Raw genomic sequence first — 21,697 nt, 5'->3', positions numbered from 1 at the left:
GATCTATTGTAACAGAGAAGAAAACGTTACAATAGGCAGCTACTGTAACACTAAAAGGCCCAAATGTAACACAAAACGAGTGATACAATAGCTTGATCAAGATTGCATAAGTGGGATCCATCTGTGGGCCCAGATAGCATATTGTAACAGTATATTTTATCTATTGCAACACCATTTTTTTGTAATTAAGCAATACTAGCATTTGTAATGTAATACCATATTTAAACATACAATACAGTAGGATAGACAAATATAATGATTAATTTTAAATATTTTGAAATACATGTTTTTTAAACAACATTCCCAAGACCAACGTAACATTAAAAGAGCCATACATAACAGTCTCATCTCCAAACCAAGTGTAAATGATAACTCTACTAGATTATTACAAGTACATTGACAACCACAACTTTGAGCGATGTACCAATTTAAAACAATATACAATATCTAAGAAATTGGCCGCCTTGAGTGACACAGGGTTAATATCGTCTTGATCACTTGAATTGGATAAAAGTAATCCCTATGAGGTGCGTTTTTTGAGGTACCTACAAGATGAGATAAACGATTAAAACAAATATATAAATCTCGGATCAAAATTTACGGACACTAGGAGATTACACAGTTCTCGACCAAGTGGAGAATAATATTAAAGTAAATGCAAAAAAATAAAAGAATTATTTAAATTACTCATGTATTTGTTGACTTTTATATAAGAAATGACATTGCTCCAAACATCAACCATATAAGAAAACAGGTAACTTATTATCAAGTGGATAAAAGGATACACTTCTAACACATCCAGTTCTCTTACGTGACTTCTGATCAGAAATCTATAACCAAAAGTAAAAAAAGATGAGAAGTATTTATGGTCAACCAATGTCATAGGGCGTAACAGATTTTGTTATTACCTTCCTGTATACCAGATGTTAGATATATTTGATAATGTCATGGCTAATGTGATTTATGTTTAGTTTTCAGATCTTACTTAAACAGGATAAATCAGTACTTACTGGTAGTCAGGACTTAAGAATATAAGTACTTATATTATCAGGAGATAATCATCAGAAGATGGATATCAGAACTTAAGTACTGAAGGACGTTCAGATAAGGAAGGCAGCTGGTTAAAGGAAAGAAGATCGAGACAAACATAAGAAGAGATATGCATGAAAAAGGAATTCTATGAAGAATAGAATACTTGGAAGAAAAGATATCTGATTGATATATTTTAGGAAGCAGAATTATATTCCATATCAATTAGCGATTATCTTATAACTGTGTAGTATATAAACACAGACATAGGGTTTACACTATAAGTGTTATCACAATCGAGAAGATTATTAATTTGTAACCCTAGCAGCTCTCGTGATATTTGTTCATCACTGAGAGAGAACAGTTCTATACTGTAACAGAGTTTATTATTTCAATAAAGTTTGTTTTCTGTTACTTGAGTTATTAAAGTTCGATTTGATTGTGCTATACACTGTATTCACCCCCTCTACAGTGTGTGTGACCTAACAAGTGGTATCAGAGCCTATCTGTTAACACACAAACAGTTTAAGATCCAAACACAATCATGTCTGAAGAAGAAACTCCAACTAAGCCCACCAAAGCTGAAGAACCTCCAAAGACACAAATTCAAAGCCGATATGAGACTATTAGAGTTCCCATATTGAGACCATCTGAATATGCCATATGGAAAGTGAGGATGACCATGTTTCTGGAAGCTACAGATCCAGAATATCTTGATAGAATCAAGGAAGGGCCTCACAAACCAACCAAGCTCGTTGTTGCAGGTGAAGCAGCAAAGTCTGTACCAAAGGAGAAGAGTGATTACACTGCTGAAGATATCACATCAATTGCTAAGGATGCTAAGGTACGACACTTACTGCATAGTGCTATTGATAATATAATGTCAAACAGGGTAATAAACTGCAAGACTGCAAAGGAGATATGGGATGCCTTGGAAACAAGATGTTAGGGAACGGATACGATTAAGAAGAACATGAAGACAATACTCACTCAAGAGTATGAACACTTTGACTCAAAGGCTAATGAGTCATTGACTGATTTATATGATAGATTTGTCAAACTCTTGAATGATTTGTCACTGTTTAATAAGGAGTATGATCTTGAAGATTCAAACCTTAAATTCCTGTTAGCTCTTCCTGAATGCTGGGATTTGAAGGCAACAACAATAAGAGACAACTATAATCTTGATGAAATAACTCTTGATGAAATTTATGGAATGCTCAAGACTCATGAACTTGAGATGGAACAAAGAAGCAAGAGGAAAGGAGGAAAGTCAATGACAGTTGCTCTTAAGGCTGAAGAAGAATCCCCCAAGGCAGCTACCTCAAGGAAAGACAAGGGTAAAGCTCTCTTCATAAAGTCTGATACTGAGTCATCATGTTCTGAAAGTGATGATGACTCAGAATCTGAAAGCTTGCCTGAGACAGATGCTGATGAAGAGATGATGAAGCTGTGTGCTCTTATGGTGAAAGGAATCACAAAGACTGCATAAAGGAAGTTCAGGAAGGGAAAGAAGTTTTCCAGGAAAGGCACAAGTTCTGATGAGAAGAATTTCAGAAAATCTGAGGGAAGAGGAGGAAAGTCTGACAGAGGAGATTATACAAATGTCAAATGCTACAACTGTGGTGAGAGAGGCCACATATCTCCTGATTGCAAGAAAGTGAAGAGTGACAAAGACAAGGCTCTTGTCACAAAGAAGAAAAGCTGGACATACACCTTAGATTCTGAAAGTGAGGAGAATTATGCCTTGATAGCATATACAAATAAGGCAAGTGCTGAAAGCAGTTCTGAAGCTGTTGAATTAAAGGTACCTCAAACTACTTATGCCTTTCATATTGATGATATTAATGAGTTGAGAAGATATCTTAAAACCATGTTCATTAGTTATAGAGATCAAACTTTAACATGTGAAAGATTAACTTCTGAAAATCTTGCTTGCAAAAAGAGGAATGATTATTTAGAAAAAGAGTTAGTCATGTTCCATAAAACTCAGAAAGATAGAGATGATGCTTTCTATGTTAGGGATGAAGTACTTAAAATGAATGAATCTCTAAATGCTGAGTTAGAAAAGGAAAGAGAGATTATCAGGACTTGGACTAACTCTGGCAGAACAACTCAGAATTTGTTAAGTAGTGAAAACTGGAAAGAGGGCTTAGGTTATGGAGAGGATAAGAATGATAAAGGAACTGTAGATATTAAGCCTGTAGTTGTTAAACAAAAGCCAAAGTTAAAACCTGTTAAGTTTGTAGCTGTAAAGTATGATTATGAGAAATCAGAAGTTAAAAAGGAATTAACTTCTGACAAACTAAAACAGGAAAAGACAACTGAAGTAAACATAGGCTTAATGACTAAGAAACAGCTTAAGCATAAGCTGAAAGATGTTAAGAATGCAAACAAGGTAAAATCACCTAGGAAAAATAGGAATGGAAGGGAAGGTGTGAATAAAAGCAATGATTATAAGCCTGTTCCTGAAGCTCCTAGGAAAACGTGTCATAACTGTGGAAGTTCTAACCATCTGGCTTCTTTTTGCAGGAAAATAAGAACATAAACTCCTTACCTTCAAAGTCAGGAGTTAAGAGTCAGTCTGTTAGATATAAGCCACAAAATCCTTGTTTTCATTGTGGTAGTTTATGGCATTCCATTTATACTTGTAAGGAATATCATAGTTTGTACTATGATTATTATCAAATAAAACCTTCTTTAAAGAAAGTTACCATTGTTCCTTCTTTTGTATGTTCTGATTCAAAGTCTGATAGTGTAAATTATGATAAGAAAATTGTTAACATAAACTCTGATACTAAATCCGCTGCAAATGTTAACAGACTTAATAAGGCTAAAGGAACCAAGCATGTCTGGGTCCTTAAAACTAATCATTAGTGGTCTTTGTGATTGCAGGGCAACAGGAAAAACATCCTAGTTCTGGACAGTGGATGTTCAGGACATATGACTGGAAATAAAGCCCTGCTATCAGACTTTATGGAGAAGGCTGACCCAAGTGTTTCTTATGGAGATGGCAACATTGGAAAAATATTGGGATATGGCAATATCAATCTTGGAAATGTCATCATTAAGGAAGTAGCTCTGGTCTCAGGACTTAAACACAATCTGCTGAGTGTCAGTAAAATCTGTGACAGAGGTTATCATGTGGATTTCTTTGAAGAACACTGTGAATTTTTAAGTAAATCTACAGGCAAGGTTGTTCTGAAAGGATACAGGCGTGGTAACATCTATGAAGCTAAGGTGAGATTTGAAAATCTATAGGCAAGCTGAGATTTGAAAATGAAGACTCAAATTCTGATACTGAAAATCCTGACAATCTAAATCCTGATACTGCAAACTCTGATGGATTAAACTCTGATGTTATTGAAACTATGGTGACTATGCCAAAGGAAGATGCATCTATGCAGGGGGAGCATACTCAAGATATAATCACATCTCAAGAAGCATCAAAACATACATCTGGCTCTTTAAGTTCTGATTCGTCAAGTTCTGATAAGCCAAGTTCTGATAGTTCTGAAAATCTAAATTCTGAAGAATCCAACTCAGAGAGCATAGTTTCAGGGGGAGCATCAGAAAATATTAATGAAGATAGCATGGATCATGGGGGAGCATCCAGTTCTAGAGAAAACCTTCCATCTGCAAGGAAGTGGACTAAATCACATACACCTGATTTGATAATTGGAAATCCTGATGCATGTGTCAGAACTAGAACAACTACTTCAAGTGAATGTCTTTACAATTCTTTTCTTTCTCAGATTGAACCAAAGAAAGTGGAAGAAGCTCTTCAAGATGCTGACTGGGTGAAAGCAATGCAGGAAGAGTTAAATGAATTTGAAAGAAACAAAGTCTGGACCCTAGTGCCAAGACCAAAGAACATATCTGTTGTTGGTACAAAGTGGGTATTCAGAAACAAAACTGATAGTGATGGCGTAATTACAAGGAATAAGGCAAGGCTGGTTGCAAAAGGATACTCTCAACAGGAGGGAATTGATTATGATGAAACATTTGCACCGGTTGCTAGATTGGAAGCCATAAGGATATTTTTGGCTTATGCTGCTCACAAAAAGTTTACTGTCTTTCAAATTGATGTGAAAAGTGCTTTTCTCAATGGAGAATTGGAGGAAGAAGTATATGTTGAACAACCTCCAGGCTTTGTAGATTCCAAATATCCAGATTATGTCTACGGGCTTGATAAAGCACTTTATGGATTTAAGCAATCTCCAAGAGCATGGTATGAGACTTTAGCTCAGTTTCTTCTGGAAAGTGGATTTAACAGAGGAACAATAGATAAAACACTGTTCTACCTTAACCATGGAAAGGACTTACTTCTGGTCCAAATTTATGTTGATGATATCATTTTTGGTTCTACAAATGACAGACTTTGCAAGAAGTTTGCCAAACTGATGCAGTCAAGGTATCAAATGAGTATGATGGGGGAACTTAGCTATTTTCTGGGCCTTCAAGTCAAGAAGAATGAAGAAGGCACTTTTATTTGTCAAACTAAGTATACCAAAAATTTGCTGAAGAAATTTGGAATGCAAGATTGTTCAAGTGCATCCACTTCCATGGCCACTGCAACAAAACTGGACAAGGATACTGGTAAATCAGTAGATATTACTGATTACAGAGGTATAATTGGCTCTCTACTCTATCTAACTGCTAGTAGACCTGATATCATGTATGCTACCTGTCTTTGTGCAAGATTTCAAGCAGATCCAAGAGAACCTCACTTAACAGCCGTGAAAAGAATTTTCAAGTATCTTAAAGGAACAGCTGATCTGGGATTGTGGTATGCCAGAGAATCAGATTTTAAACTAATAGGTTACTCAGATGCAGATTTTGCAGGTTGCAAAATTGATAGGAAAAGCACAAGTGGAAGCTGCCAATTTCTAGGAGGCAGATTAGTTTCTTGGTTTAGCAAGAAACAAAAGTCAATTTCCACATCAACTATAGAAGTAGAGTACATTGCTGCAGAAAGCTGTTGTGCACAGATTCTTTGGATGAAGAATCAGTTACTGGATTATGGATTAACATATTTTAAAATCCCTATTTACTGTGATAATCAAAGTGCTATTGCTATGACAGGTAATCCAGTTCAACACTCAATGACAAAGCACATCAGCATCATGTACCACTTCATAAGGGAACATGTGGATGAAGGTACAGTGGAATTGCACTTTGTTCCAACAGATCAACAACTAGTAGATATCTTCACAAAACCACTGTATTAAGCTACTCTTACAAGATTGGTAAATGAACTTGGAATGGTTTCAGGTTCTTTCTCTAAATCTGCTTAGTTTTGTTCTAATACATCGGACTTTATTCTCAGTATTTACAGAAAATACTCTCTTTGTGTATTATGTGCTTAATTGAAAATTTCTTAAGTACTGACTGTTGTCTGATGTGACTTTCTAAACTCTGATAGTGATATGACTGTTTATGTAACTATTCAATCCTATGAGGATACATGTGCTAGATGCTGACCTAGTAGTCTTCAATATACTAGAGATCCCATGTTAAAAGTAATTATTTATGTGGAAATCCATTGACACAAGCAAATTCTGATAATGAGCTTAGTTAAGTTTACTTTGTCTATCTTAAAACTAAGTCAAAAACTAGAATAATGCTTCTCATCTGTTAAGTTCTGGTGTTAGTAAATCTGCTGAATGCACTAAGTGCTGATAAACCTCACTTATTAAAAGAAAAATGGAAAAGAAAAAGAAATCAAAATCAGGTACTCCTTTGAGGTCTAGAGTAAAAATGTGGAAGGGACGACCCAAGTGCATTGCTGGTATTAAGTAATATGTATCAGAAAATCAAAATATTTTCTTGGTGACTTTTCACACTCTATGATTACTGGAGAAATACTCTGATAATAGCATAAATTCTGATAAGCAGTCGTGACTCACTTACACTGAGAAGCCACTGTAAACTGGAATTTAAAAAAATGCACAAAATTAGCACAAAACAGTTGAGGTGAACTCAAGCATGAACTCATTCAATAGTAGGCTTCAGAATAATAACAGATTTTTAGTAAAGTTTTAGTTATGCCTTATTTCTAAGATGTACCGAAGTGAATCAGACTTTACTCTTTGTCTGATATTTAGCTTAATGCACACACTAAACACTCCATATGAATGATGAAAATTACTGTGGTGATCTATGTTATTTTAGATGAATAGTTTATATGTCAGATTGCATAAATTCTGAGGACAAGTTCTGTTGAACGTTCTGATGATTAAGTTCTGAAGAATCTATATCAGAATTTGTGTGAAGAATTACAAAGATAGTCATTCATTTTTCGAGTTAAGAAATCATGTTTTGATGACTGTTAAGTTCTGATATAAGTCTAAGTTCTGATATTAAAATTCTGATCCTTTACTTGACTTATTTGTGGATAAAATCTAAAAACAGTCTCATTTTAAATCAGAATATGTTTGGGCAGAATATTAACAGTCAATATAATTAGGGATAAAGGTACACGTACATGCACAGTAATTTTTACTTATTTCTTATGCGCATTAAACCCTGTTTTACCTTTCCAATGACTGTTTTTCTTCTTCCAAGTCTAGGGAGACGAGGTATAATTATTTCTACCTATAAGCATTAAATTTCCTTGTGTCTCCTGGCATTCTCTTGCCTATATAAACCAACACTTCACATCAACCTATATATTAATTCTTTTCTCACATACTCACTCTCCTTTCCTTCATACCAACAAAACCATGGTCAACTACAACATGTTCTTGAACTATGAGACCTTCAACATGGAGCTAAGCTGTGAGGCATGGCAGCAGGAATGGCACGTGACTGTCATTCCTGATGAGATTTGGGACTCAGTTCCCCAGACACCTCAGAAGAGAAGGAGGATTGTTTTGAGAGATGAGTCTGATAGTGAGGAACAGGTTTCTCCATCAGAACCTGTTGTTAAAGAAGCTGAGAAAGTTCCTTCTCAGAAGGATTCTGGTATTGGGGGATCTAAGCTTCTCAAATGGCTTAGAAGAATGACTTCTGCTGAACCTCCCAAGGAATCCCCACCTTCAAAGAGATACAAGAAACAGAGAGCTAAAAGGCCAGTTTCAGATGATGAGGAAGCAGCAGCTAAGGAAGGAGATCAGGAATCTCTGATCTCACAAGAACCAGAATCTGCTGAAGCCACTGCTTCTCCATTGACTCCAACTCATGAAGCTGCTACAGAAAAGGTCAACACACCATCTATGTCTCCTGTACATAAGACTGTATCTCCTGTTGATCCAGGCACAAGTGCTGAAATTGATATTTAGAACCTGGTTGTGCCTGAGGTACTTTACTTAGAAGCTCCAACATCAATTAATCCATCAACAACACCTGTTACTGATGCTACTAAAACTCCAGAATTGTCTACTACACCTTCTCTGCATCTAGATGATGATGATCCGAATATAGGTGAGCATTAGGATATGGATGTTGATCAGAACTTGGAACCAGATCAGCACTTAGAGGATGATGTTGAAGCCTCAATTGCTTCTCATACTGTTGTTTTATCAGAAGATGCTGATTCTGTCAGTTCTGATGCTGCAAATGCTGATGATACTGGTGATGCTGCTCCAAATACAGATGCTGATGAAGCAGGTCCTTCAGGACATGCACCTCAGCAAACTATTCACAAAAGTGAATTAGTTAAGAAGTTTGTTACAAGAGAAGCACCAGTGCCTTGGAGTGAAACTCCTGCAGGAAAAGAGTGGACTAAGGAATGGAACTCAGTTACCTGTGTTCTATCTGCAAAGAATCTTGCTGAGCACTTGACAAAAGCTGATGAGATGTTAATTACTGATGATTTCAAAACACAGCTTTGAGTCACTGCATTGAGTACTAAACATCTACAAGGTCTCCATTCAACTACTCATGCAGAGTTACATAAAATTCAGGAAGAATTAATCAAACAAGAACAAGTTCAGAAAATTGACAAGAAAAAATTCTTCCAGCCTACCTTTGATAGGGTTGCTTATATTGAGAAGACCCAAGAGAAACAACAATCTCAGATTGATGATATTTTGAAAAATCAAGCTTCTCAGCAATCTCAACTTGATGAAATCCAAGCCTCAGTGGAATTGCTTGTCTCTCTTCTCTTACCTGCTGATGCCAAAAAGGGGGAGAAAGTAATTAAGTCCAAATGCAAAACTGATAAGACACTGAAGGGGAAGGATGATGAAAAAGATGACCAGGGAAACTTTGGAATGAGTGGAGGTCATAGTCAAGGTAGAGGTTTCCCATCAAGAAAAGCTGAAATCACAAGTCACAGGACAAGTTCTGATGCTGGAAAAAGAATTACTTCTGCTACTGGTAAAAGGATAAGTTCTGATGAACTTTTAGATCTTGAAGAAGAAATATCAAGACAGTTATTTCTTAAGGAAAATCCAGGAATGGACTTGGAGAGTCTGATGGAAGAAGAAGCTAGACTTAAATCAGAAAAAAGTCAAATCTAAATCTGAAGCTTCTGGTAAAAAGAAACTTCTAAAACTCAAAGGCATTGTGATAAAAGAAAGGACAAATTCTGAAGCAACCAAAGCTAAATCACAACTGCAGATAGATCCAAGGTCCAAGGGCAAGGAGAAAGTTGGTGAACCTATCAAGGTTTATGTGCCTCCTGTGAATGAAGAAATTACTGATGAAGATGTTGATCTTGCTCTGACTTCAAGAAAAGTTTCTAAGACAACCTCTGACATGGCTCAAGTTGTTCAGAGTCAAGAGATAGTTAGTTCTGATATCTCAAAGAAGCAAGTAACCTCTGACATAGCTCAAGTTAACTTGATATCAGAAGATAAATCAAAGGAAACCTCTGACATTGCTCATGTTAAACCTTCAAAGATACTCCTACCAGGATTCACTAAAGCCAAACAGACTCAACCTTTGAAGACTGCTGCAAGTGGTTTTGAAGCAAGAGTGGTTACTGGAAAGGAAGCGAGAGATAAAACTGGATTGGGAAGTGTTGATGAAAGAAGAATACAGAATACAACCAATGATCCAACTTCCTTAAGTGAACCAGGTATTGGAGCAACTCCTGAGAGATTGAATCAACTAGAATCTGTACAAATGGTTTACCATACCTACTTGAAAAAACACATCTTGTTGTACTTCATGACAGATGGTAGGGTTTATCATATAAGGGAAAATGCCATTCCACTGAAGTATTTTGAAGAACTGGAACATGTATTATTCTTACTTCAAGTGAATGACAAAATAACAGAAAGTGCTGCAAACTTTTTGAAGAGACAAATTCAGAAACAGAAAAAGCTTTATTTTTTTAAGTCTGACAGCTCATATCTTCCAAAGTACAGAGATCACAAGGGTGATATTGTTGAGATGAAGCCCAATTCTGCTAAGATTATAACTACCTTTCTGGGTTACAGGGCTGTGGAATTCAATCTTGAGTCTGACAAGGCATATTTGATCAGACTGGATCTGGACATAAAGAAAGCTAAAATTAATGATCTCAGGGCTGCAATCTTTCAAATTGGTGAAGATTCTGCAGAACTTAAAGATGCTAAAAGGAGGATGATTGATGAACTCAGATATGCTGAGAGATGTTTGTTGAAGAACTATCTCAGAACAACTCCTGACGTCAGAGAGATCAGAAGATGAAGCCAAGTCAAGATCTACACCTACTTAAATTCTGATATGGATACAGACTGAAGTTGGTATCAGAAGTTAAAGATTGGTAAAACTTTAAGGACTGTAAGTTGTAGTTATCTAGTCAAATTCTCATGCATTTGTACTTAATGTTTTTGACATCATCAAATATTTTTTAAACTTGTATATTATGGTAATTTACAAGTTGGGGGAGATTGTTAGATATATTTGATAATGTCATGGCTAATGTGATTTATGTTTAGTTTTCAGATCTTACTTAAACAGGATAAATCAGTACTTACTGGTAGTTAGGACTTAAGGATATAAGTACTAATATTATCAGGAGATAATCATCAGAAGATGAATATCAGAACTTAAGTACCGAAGGACGTTCAGATAAGGAAGGCAGCTGGTTAAAGGAAAGAAGATCGAGACAAACATAAGAAGAGATATGCATGAAGAAGGAATTCTATGAAGAATAAAATACTTGGAAGAAAAGATATCTGATTGATATATTTTAGGAAGCAGAATTATGTTCCATATCAATTAGCGATTATCTTGTAACTGTGTAGTATATAAACACAGACATAGGGTTTACACTATAAGTGTTATCACAATCGAGAAGATTATTAATTTGTAACCCTAGCAGCTCTCGTGATATTTGTTCATCACTGAGAGAGAACAGTTCCATACTGTAACAAAGTTTATTATTTCAATAAAGTTTGTTTTCTGTTACTTGAGTTATTAAAGTTCGATTTGATTGTGCTATACACTGTATTCACCCCCCTCTACAGTGTGTGTGACCTAACAAGTGGTATCAAAGCCTATCTGTTAACACACAAACAGTTTAAGATCCAAACACAATCATGTCTGAAGCAGAAACTCCAACTAAGCCCACCAAAGCTGAAGAACCTCCAAAGACACAAATTCAAAGCCGATATGAGACTATTAGAGTTCCCATATTGAGACCATCTGAATATGCCATATGGAAAGTGAGGATGACCATGTTTCTGGAAGCTACAGATCCAGAATATCTTGATAGAATCAAGGAAGGGCCTCACAAACCAACCAAGCTCGCTGTTGCAGGTGAAGCAGCAAAGTCTGTACCAAAGGAGAAGAGTGATTACACTGCTGAAGATATCACATCAATTGCTAAGGATGCTAAGGTACGACACTTACTGCATAGTGCTATTGATAATGTAATGTCAAACAGGGTAATAAACTGCAAGACTGCAAAGGAGATATGGGATGCCTTGGAAACAAGATGTCAGGGAACGGATACGATTAAGAAGAACATGAAGACAATACTCACTCAAGAGTATGAACACTTTGACTCAAAGGCTAATGAGTCATTGACTGATTTATATGATAGATTTGTCAAACTCTTGAATGATTTGTCACTGTTTAATAAGGAGTATGATCTTGAAGATTCAAACCTTAAATTCCTGTTAGCTCTTCCTGAATGCTGGGATTTGAAGGCAACAACAATAAGAGACAACTATAATCTTGATGAAACAACTCTTGATGAAATTTATGGAATGCTCAAGACTCATGAACTTGAGATGGAACAAAGAAGCAAGAGGAAAGGAGGAAAGTCAAGGACAGTTGCTCTTAAGGCTGAAGAAGAATCCCCCTAGGCAGCTACCTCAAGGAAAGACAAGGGTAAAGCTCTCTTCACAAAGTCTGGTACTGAGTTGTAACACCCCCAGATCCGGGGTCAGGGATCCGGGTCGTCACGGTCTTTCTTTCCACAATATCACTTCACTTAATTAATAATAAATAACCCTATGCTATGACCCCACACTAACACACACCACAACCCGTTATAGTCTCAGAGATGAAATTGAAATAAGTACAAGTCCTTGAATCCACAATTAAAAGTTATTACAACCCAAAATGATTACTTGATAAATTTACAGTTAATTGTCATTATCTTCCACAAGTTATAATTATACATAATTAATTCTCAAAAGTAGAATGCCTGATCTACCAATAGATCTACCTCTGCAGCTATAGCAGCTACAACATCAACGGGAAGACGCGGGACGCTTCCCACGCGCTTGCGCTGGGTCTGCTGGAGTCTGGCCATCTTTCCTAACTGTTGTTGTGTGATGAAGAAATAAAGCAAGAGTGAGCCTTACAGCTCGCAAGATAATATATAGCGATAACAATAATACAAGTATCTAAATGGATACTTACTAGAATCTTTTATCATGTGCAAGATAATTACTTACTAGATATAAGTTCTAAAAGAAGATGAAGTTACCAATTATTTCACTATACTTATACCATTTTTAGAAATCTACTTGAACTACTACTGTTCAAAGTATAATAAGATTCACGAGGTCATCCCATAGATGAGACCACAAATAAACTTGAAAATATTTGATCTTTGAAATATTTTGAAAAGAAATGAAGTTACGAGATACTTCATTCAATGGATACACCAATAAAACTGTTTGACCCTGTCAATGCTTCGGCAACCACCCATTAGTAGCCTTTTGATCGAAATGCTACGGGTAGTGTTGCAGAATTATCCAAATGGATGATGAACTCATTACGGGAGTTTGCCGCGCCAGGAAGACCACTTACAATGATCAGTCGTAGTAGTACAACCCCACCATTTTCTACATGTAGAGGAGAACCTGTCGGATTTACTTGTCAACCGAACACTGAACTCCTAAGGAATGGACCGCCTTAGCGGAACTTCTAGGCCATTTGGGCCAATATAATAATACGGCTGGGCCGGCGCTACTCGGCCACTTACGCCACTTCTAGTTCAGATAAAATCCATGACTCTGAAACATAAAGCTCGTCCCCACTTTCCCCAACTAGAAACTTGTTGATACGGCTCCACCAAGAAGTCGTATCTAGTTGGAAAGGAAAACTCACCGATATTTCCCAGGCGATGCCTGTTATTGGATTAACTTGTTCCAAGAATTTTACTTCCCGAGTATTGGGTAAGTAATCAAAACTCTTTTATCAAGATAGCAACCTTGTTGCGAATATAAAACACACCACAGAGCCGGATCCCTCAGGTTTTGAGCGAGTATTTAAATCCCCTTCAAAAGGAGGATCTTAAATATAAAAATGAGTTTTATGATCCGCTCTAACTTTTAAAAATCATTTTAAAGACTCGAAAACACTTTAAAGAGTGTTTGGAATAATGCTGATTTAATAAAGTAAATCAGTCTCAATATAAAGAAATATCTGAATATTATTGTTTAAATAATATTCCCATAAAGAATAATCTTTATAAAAATAATTGAAGTAGAAGTTGTAAAACTTATACTTGAAATGAATAGTAAATAATCAAAGATATACTTATACAAAAGTAATATCTTTATTTGAATATCAAAAGTAAGTTTGATTATCGAACATTATTCTTTAATAAAATAAAGAATATTAATAAATAATAAGCGGAGTCATAATACCTCGAATAAATATTATAAATAATATTCATTAAATAAAATAAAGGAGTCATACATCCTCAAATGAATATCCCAGTAATATTCAATAAATAATATAAAGGAGTCATAAGTCCTCGAATGAATATTCAAGATAATATTCATTAATAAAATAAAGTTATCGAATAAACCTTATTCGATTAATAGTTTTGAAAACTATAACCATATATATATATATATATAAATATATATATATAAGATCTACTCGGGATCCTCGACTCCCGGTTTTAGAAAATGTTTTCACCTTTGGTCCCTATACTAAGGGTATATGCAAATTACCGCTATTCTCTAGCATAAGTATTATCAACTGAACCAACAGATATATATGGCAAGAATACGAAACAGGCATGCATATGTACCATATCACATGCTACAATATATCGCAAGAATTTGCTAATATAACCATCATGCATCTACTACAAGATAATGCATATACAAGCGTATACATCACAACAACAGTATAACGGATAGAAAACTTGCCTGAGCGACTGAGGGTGATAAAAGGCTCGGGATGAGTCTGGTAACCTATAAACAACAAGTAAGTTGGAATTAAACCAAAGTCACTTGTAAATCTATACTTTAACTAACTTAGACTCTAACGCTTGTTTTGCGCTTACTGATTCTCTTAAGTCACTCAAGTACCCTCGGCTCCACCATTTTTAATAATTTAACCATTACGAGTTTTAAGGCAATTCCTTCGCGAGTGTCTTACCAACTGCCTAACACTCTTACCATAATTGTTTCATACACTAATTAACCCTTTTTGGTCTTTAACCTATGTTTCAAAGTAAGGCAAGGGGAAAAGTTTCTTTCGCGAAACGCCGTTACTTGAAACGGTCGTTTCTCCTAAACCGTATATCGGAATCAAACGAACTACATATCAAAACGAAGCTCGTAACATGAAATAACTAAACATGGCAATGGTCAAAACCTAGCAGGGAGTTCTCGGGTCCAAATGTCATGAACAAAAGCAGTCTAAAGTAAATCGGACATTACGACGCCTATGCTTATGCGATTTCCCAAATTTAAACCAACTCAAAACAACCACAATTCAACCCCAATTCACAACCCAATCCAAACTCCATGCAAAATACATTACAACAGCCCCAAACCAACTCATTATAATCCATTTACTTACTCCTAAAACTTGAATTTAAACTATACTATATTCTTTAACCAAATCTTAAGATTTCAACAAATCAATCACCACCATTCCAACCCAAACTCTTAAACAAACAAGTTTCAAGCTACTCTTTACCCTCACAACCATAATCAACCTAATATACAAATTAAAGCTAGGGTTTGGAGTTTATACCTTCCTCGGAGAGTGGAGAATCAAGAGAATGGCTTGGAATCACCCTTAAAGTCCTTATCCAAGCTTAATCTAAACAAAACTTCAAGAACACAAATTTTAGTTCTTGAAAAACACTATTCACCATCTTCTTCCATGATTTATAGAAAAATATTGGTTTGGAATTAGAAGCTTAAACTTATAGGAAGTATGTAACTATCCATGGGGAAGCTTAGATAAATACCTTGCTAAATAGTAAGTGGTGGAGCTTGGATCTTCATTTTTTAAGAAAAGGGCCGAGAGCTTCAAGAAGAAAAATGGGGGGTTTGTGTTTTGTTTGGTGAAAAAATGAAATGTTTGCTTGGTTGGTTGATTTTTGTGTTGTTTTAGGTTAATTACTTAATTAACCTTGATTTTGTGTGGTTATGATTCAACCACACTTCCTTCCCTTCTATGTCATGCTTATGTCATCATGTGGTGTCATCCTTCCCTCTTTGTCCTCTTCTCATTGGTTGGATGACATCATCCCCTCTAATCTCTTTGATTAACTTCCTAATTGTTTGCCTAATGACCGCTGATCTGTTATACGGTTCGCTTAACTTTCGTTTTCGTTTATCGTTTGAGGGATCATACCCGGGATCTTATTACTTAGGTTCCCTTAACCTTTCTCAATATATTATATTCCTTTTATGATCCTCTCTTATAATCCTTTAATTTAAATCCTTCTTATCTTGTTACCTTATACTCAATTCTTTTCGTATCTAGTGGATTTCCGGGAAAAATCAAAGTGTTCGGAATTGGATTTTGACGATCTTTACATACACTTATATACCATATAGAGTACTAATAAAATCTCAGAATATCCATAACAGAACCCCTACATAGTGTGGCATGAAAAGTTTTCTCATTCTGCTAAAACACTATTCATAAGGGTTACAAAAAGTTTAAAATTTTGGGGTTATTACAGTCTCCCCTCCTTAAAAGGATTCCGTCCCGGAATCAGATAGAAAATGAATAGGGATACTTTCTTAACATTGCACTTTCTAACTCTCGAGTAAATTTTCCCACATTGTGGTTCTTCCATCAAACTCTGACTAGTTTGATAACCCTTCTCCTAAGCACTTGTTCCTTTTCGATCTATAACCCTTTCTGGTTGCTCCCTATAGGTTATATCTGGTCGCATGCCTATGCGCTCATATGCCCCTATTTGTCTGGCATCCGAATCACACTTCCTTAACATTAATACGTGGAACACGTTATGACTTGCTACATGTTCTGGGGTAAGGCTAGCTCATGTGCTAACTTCCCAATACTCCTTAATATATCTAAGGGTCCAACAATTGGTGGACTTAGCTTTTCTTTCTTTCCGAATCTCATCAATCCTTTCCAAGGGTTTCCAAGGGGATACCTTTAAAAACACTAGGTCCCCTACTTCATATTCTTTGTCCTGTCATGTCAAATCAACATACTTCTTATGTCCATCTTGGGCTACGACCAGCCGTCCTCTGATTAGATCTATTATATCCCTGGTCCTTTGGACTACTGCGGGTCCGAGCGTCTTGCGCTCTACAACTTCATCCTAACATAAGGGGGATCGACATTGTCTTTCCTCAAGGATCTCATAAGGCGATATCTCAATACTGACATATGATCTATTGTCGTAAGAAACTCAATCCGCGTTAAGTGATCATTCCAATTTCTTTCAAGTCTATTGCACAGACTCTCATTATAGCTTCTAGCATTATAGTTTTTGCTTCTCACTACCCATCCTTTTCCAGTTCGTAGTCGCTACTACCTTCCGTTCCTAATATTATACTAGTTATACTTTAGCTCGTTAGCATTCTATAACCTTTTAATAACCACGTCAACCTTAGTATCACGAATGTGTTTCCATTCCAAATACTACCACAACTTTATTACTCCTTTTTCAGCTATTTCTATTTTCCAAAATTTGATCAATCATATAGAAGTAAAGGAATTTGTTGAGAGATCACTATGATCATGAACACTTGTTATATCACATAGTTAGTACAGAAGGTGGCCAGCCTTTAGTACTTGACAAGCAATTAAACAACATGTGGTATCCTACTAGGCTTCTATCACAGAGATAGATAGTCATTCGGAAATACCTCCCCTTCTGGAAGGGTTGTTCTTCTCAGCTTACATGAAATGAAAAGAAGAGAAAAGAACGAACTGAAGAGAATTGTATATATGTAAAAAAATATTGCCATAAAATATCTGGCTTGGAATCTACCTCTGAACTATAGAGGTTTGTCATAGGAGAACAAAACATATATGTATTTATATCAACTTCAAGTATTATAGCATCATATTTCACATGCCTAAATATTTTTGCTATTCCGTCCATCTTTCTATGGACCCATGCTCTTCCTCGAGCTTATACACAATCACCTTTGAAACTCCCTCGACATTGAAAATCGAATCTGGGATCTCATTCTAGACATCATCGTTACTAGAATTCTATGCTTGCACCGCAACCTTCCTCGTATAATAATACGACTCTCTATTGATAAGAAAGAATAAATATTCAATAGGTAGATACTCTACTTAATTAGTCTATCAATGATAACTTATATACTACCACGACCCGATTAGTGGTACTCAATCTCAACACCCATTCCAATACAACTCTCACGGTTGTAATCAGCTCATTACTCGCAGAATCATTGCTGCCTTACTATGGTCCACCACTGACCTACTGTAGTCATTCATTTTCCATGAAGTCTTAATAGCTAACCATACGGAGTCCATACATCTCGTATCTAATTCTTCTAAGGAGGTAACATAATCACCATTCATGATTCATGAAGAACACTCCTGATCCTGCCATACATACATGACATGAAGCAGATAAAATTGCAGAAGAGTTTCAATCAAAGCAACGATAGCAGGTTAATACCATTCTTACTCGTATGCCTTAAATAGAAGACTTAACTCAAGGGTTCGTCTAGTCCTTTTTGAAACATGGTCTTGGCTTATCTCAAGATAGTATCTTCTAAGATAAATAGCCCGCTCATGGCGATTATACAAATTAAACCTTTACCAAACTACTATTATGGTTGGGTATTACACAGTCATCAGAAGGAATGTCAATCTTCCAAACCATAATACAACCTGTATAGCTTTAACCATCATCACTGTATTCCTTTGGCACAAGCGCCTATAATTATCCTCTTACCTTTAAAGTGTCGGCCACCTCTTTGGCCTTTCCTGATAGTAAAATTTCCTTACAGTCAATGTCATTTTAACCACCTCCAAATAAATTTTCTACTTTATTTCAATCACAGCTTATGTGAAGATGTTTTCCTTAAAATCTGATGAGTAAAAAAAAATATCACCATTTTTCCATAAGTTATTGCCTCAGTCTTTAGAGGTTAATCACTGTCATGACTGACTCTCAATCATATTTAGAACCTCTTTTATCTTAAGTCCTAATTGCCCTGAACAATTTCGACCATTACTGGTTCGATCCATACTTTCTCGTGGTTTAACACGTGCCCCACTTGGCATCATTATAATTATGTCATATTCCCTTTATCAACATTTCTATTCTTGAGAATTTTGAATATTACCTTTCTCCTTGTAAAACCTCTAAGGTTATCCTTGAATCGTTCCTCCTGTATTCCCTAGATACAGGGCATATCAAAATACCATTTATTTATACCAGAATCATTGTCTATATACTTCTGAAAAAAAATTTCTCCACTGATTCTTAAAGGTTGTTATTACCTTAATCCTTTCCAATTCATACTGTCAAAACTCATACTATCCCTATTAAGGGTGAAATGCCAACCTTTATGCATTCCCCTAGGATTCGTTTGAAGTTGCCGACGTTCTATCCTTAATTCCACCTTTAAAAAGGTACATGCATCCTTCCATGGATAAATCAAGTCATATATCCCTGGTAAGGGTGTCTTATTCAATCATTCCCACCTCGATAGTATATGCCTAGTTTCATAATAACATCTGTATTCAAAATGAGGTCAATCAATATGGCCTCCAAAAGATAACAACGGTTATCCGCTTTTCTTACATAATTTGGTAACGATAACAAGGATGTTCTGGAAGATATTGGTCGTGTTCAACGTGAACCTCTTCTTAATAATTCCTTATTTACTTTTGTTGTTTATCTCAACAGTCACCTCAATGTTGGGATATCTTTCATACATGGCGTCTCCCTTTCTGGGTATCAAGCCACCGGTCTTACACTTCACATTCTTGAAGGTCACTTCCTTTATCCAATTTTTCCTAATTTCTTACTTTCTTGTCTCCTCAGTCTATCCGTGTCTCAATATTTATCCTTCGAACTATCTCAAGGTTTCCTCAAATCCTCCCAACTTACAGGGGATAAAATATATGTATCTCTTATTCCTTCAACCATCAATTTAACTCATGGTGAATCACCCTCATCCTGACGATTACATACTTTTCTATTTCTATTGCTACAAGTCTTTAGGGTTTCCTCATACCCAACTCCTTTATCATTCCTCACACTCTACTGCCTTTATATTCCTTTCCACTTCAGTTTCTTTTTATTTTCCTTTCTCTTATCATTATTTCATGAACTAACACAACATAAGTATTGATTTCAAACATCCCGTCATTCTGGATTCGTGTCCTCAGAACGAATCTTGATAACTTTTACAACTTAGATTCATAGTTTATCATACTCGTCTGCCTTTGTTCTGACTCTAAAGCTTTTACACTATCTCCATAACCTTGGGAATTACTTTCCCGAAAACAATTGACTGAACTTAAATCAGTTTATTCTAACCTCTGGCTCCGTGCCTTTCTTGGTCTTTCACCAGCGGGTGACCTCTCTTTTAGGAGGGTAAGTGACAAAACAGTCTTTTGTGATTCGTTAATCATTTAGAATCTCAAATGATTCCTATATTTCCTTTAGCCAGGCTCTTGCCTCGACTGGGTCAACTTGTTCCTTGGAACTCTGAGAGCTTAACGACTTAAAGGTCCTGAAAGAATTTCTCACCGCATTGTTTCCTCAGGGTGGTGGTTGGGGATAATAGTCTAAGTTCTGTTTAGAAAGGTCCATTAATTATCGTATAGGAGTACCATCTCGTGTCTCCTTATCTTACTCGACTTTCTGTTTCCTTAGTATGAAATGTTTCAACCTTCTCCCATAATCGGGGTTATCTTATACATTAAAAACCTTGTTTTCCACTCTATTATGTTATGGGTTCTTTCTTTCTTGATGGCAACCTCCCTGACTATCACATTCAGGGTTTGCCCTAAATCTTATTCCTCAAACTATGGCTCTCATCTAAGTTCTCATCCTTAAGCTCTTGAACTTTTGGAACCCAATTTCTGTAGGAACACCTCACTATCCCCTCATCATCTTTCTAGGTATTAATCTCTTATCTATTTGTTGGCTCTCTGCCTTCATTCATCACTTTTTCTGGCACAATATGTTCTTTTCCAAAAATTCGATCTGTATTGCAATCTCAAACAGTTTTTCGGTACCGGCTCCGGTTACCTTCACTTCTATTTCCATTTTCTCAAAATCTCTTATAAACTCTCCCAAAGACATTATTATCTTGAGTCTCTCCTTTTTACTAAGGGCATCAGCCACCATATTGGCTTTCCCTGAATGATAAAGAATCTCCCAATCATAATTCTTGATTAGCTCTAACCACCTCATTTGGCGCATGTTGAGCTCTTTCTGCGTGAAAATGTACTAGAGCACTTATGGCTTGTGTAAATCTCGTACTTTTCTCCATACAAGTAGTGCCTCCAATCTTTAGGGCAAAACTATTTCCACGAGCCCAATCTCATGGGTGGGGATATCGAATTTTAAATTCCCTTAATTGTCTTGACGCGTACGTGATTACCTTGTTGTGCTGTATAAGAAACACCCTAATTCCTTATGCGAAGCGTCACTACACTTCACAAAATCTCATTTTCCATCCGGCAACGCCAACATGGGAGGCGTCACCAACCTTTGCTTCAGTTCTTAAAAGTTGTTCTCACATTTCTCTGTCTATTCAAACTTCTCAGTCTTATGAGTAAGCCGCGTTAAAGGGGGCTACTATCTTTACAAACTTGAATGAACCTCCGGTAGTGACCGGCCAATCCTACCTCTGGTAGATTCCCTAACCATGGTCATCAATTCCTCAATGGTCCTTTATTCATTCTTGTCAGGATCCTCCATGGGATCCTCCTCAGCAACTGTCCCTTCTAGGACAACATCCTCAACCGTTACATCCTCAATATCAACATCATCCGGTCCTGCGTTAGGACGCTCTATCGGATCCATAATCTGATC

The 21,697-nt window shown here is 36.3% G+C and overlaps 1 protein-coding gene across 6 annotated transcripts in view; it reads right to left on the bottom strand.

The window, feature by feature from the left end:
* Nucleotides 1-243: 243 nt before the first annotated feature.
* The window catches only part of LOC141687104 (uncharacterized), a 34,279-nt gene continuing 12,825 nt past the window's right edge, over nt 244-21,697 (bottom strand). For 5 of the 6 annotated variants that reach the window (XM_074492263.1, XM_074492267.1, XM_074492266.1 and 2 more), the window contains 2 exons: nt 14,586-14,630; nt 244-545 (listed from right to left, as the gene is read on the bottom strand). In XM_074492263.1, the coding sequence (XP_074348364.1) occupies nt 495-545; nt 14,586-14,630 (96 nt within the window). In that variant the 3' untranslated portion in view covers nt 244-494. The remainder of the gene's footprint in view (nt 546-14,585; nt 14,631-21,697) is intronic. The other variant, XR_012560919.1, reaches the window with a different exon arrangement.

The sequence above is a fragment of the Apium graveolens genome, chromosome 9 (assembly GCF_009905375.1).
Source record: "Apium graveolens cultivar Ventura chromosome 9, ASM990537v1, whole genome shotgun sequence".
Classification (NCBI taxonomy): Eukaryota; Viridiplantae; Streptophyta; class Magnoliopsida; order Apiales; family Apiaceae; genus Apium; species Apium graveolens.
Note: the sequence above shows the minus strand (reverse complement) of the source record. Positions and strands in the feature narration are given on the sequence as shown.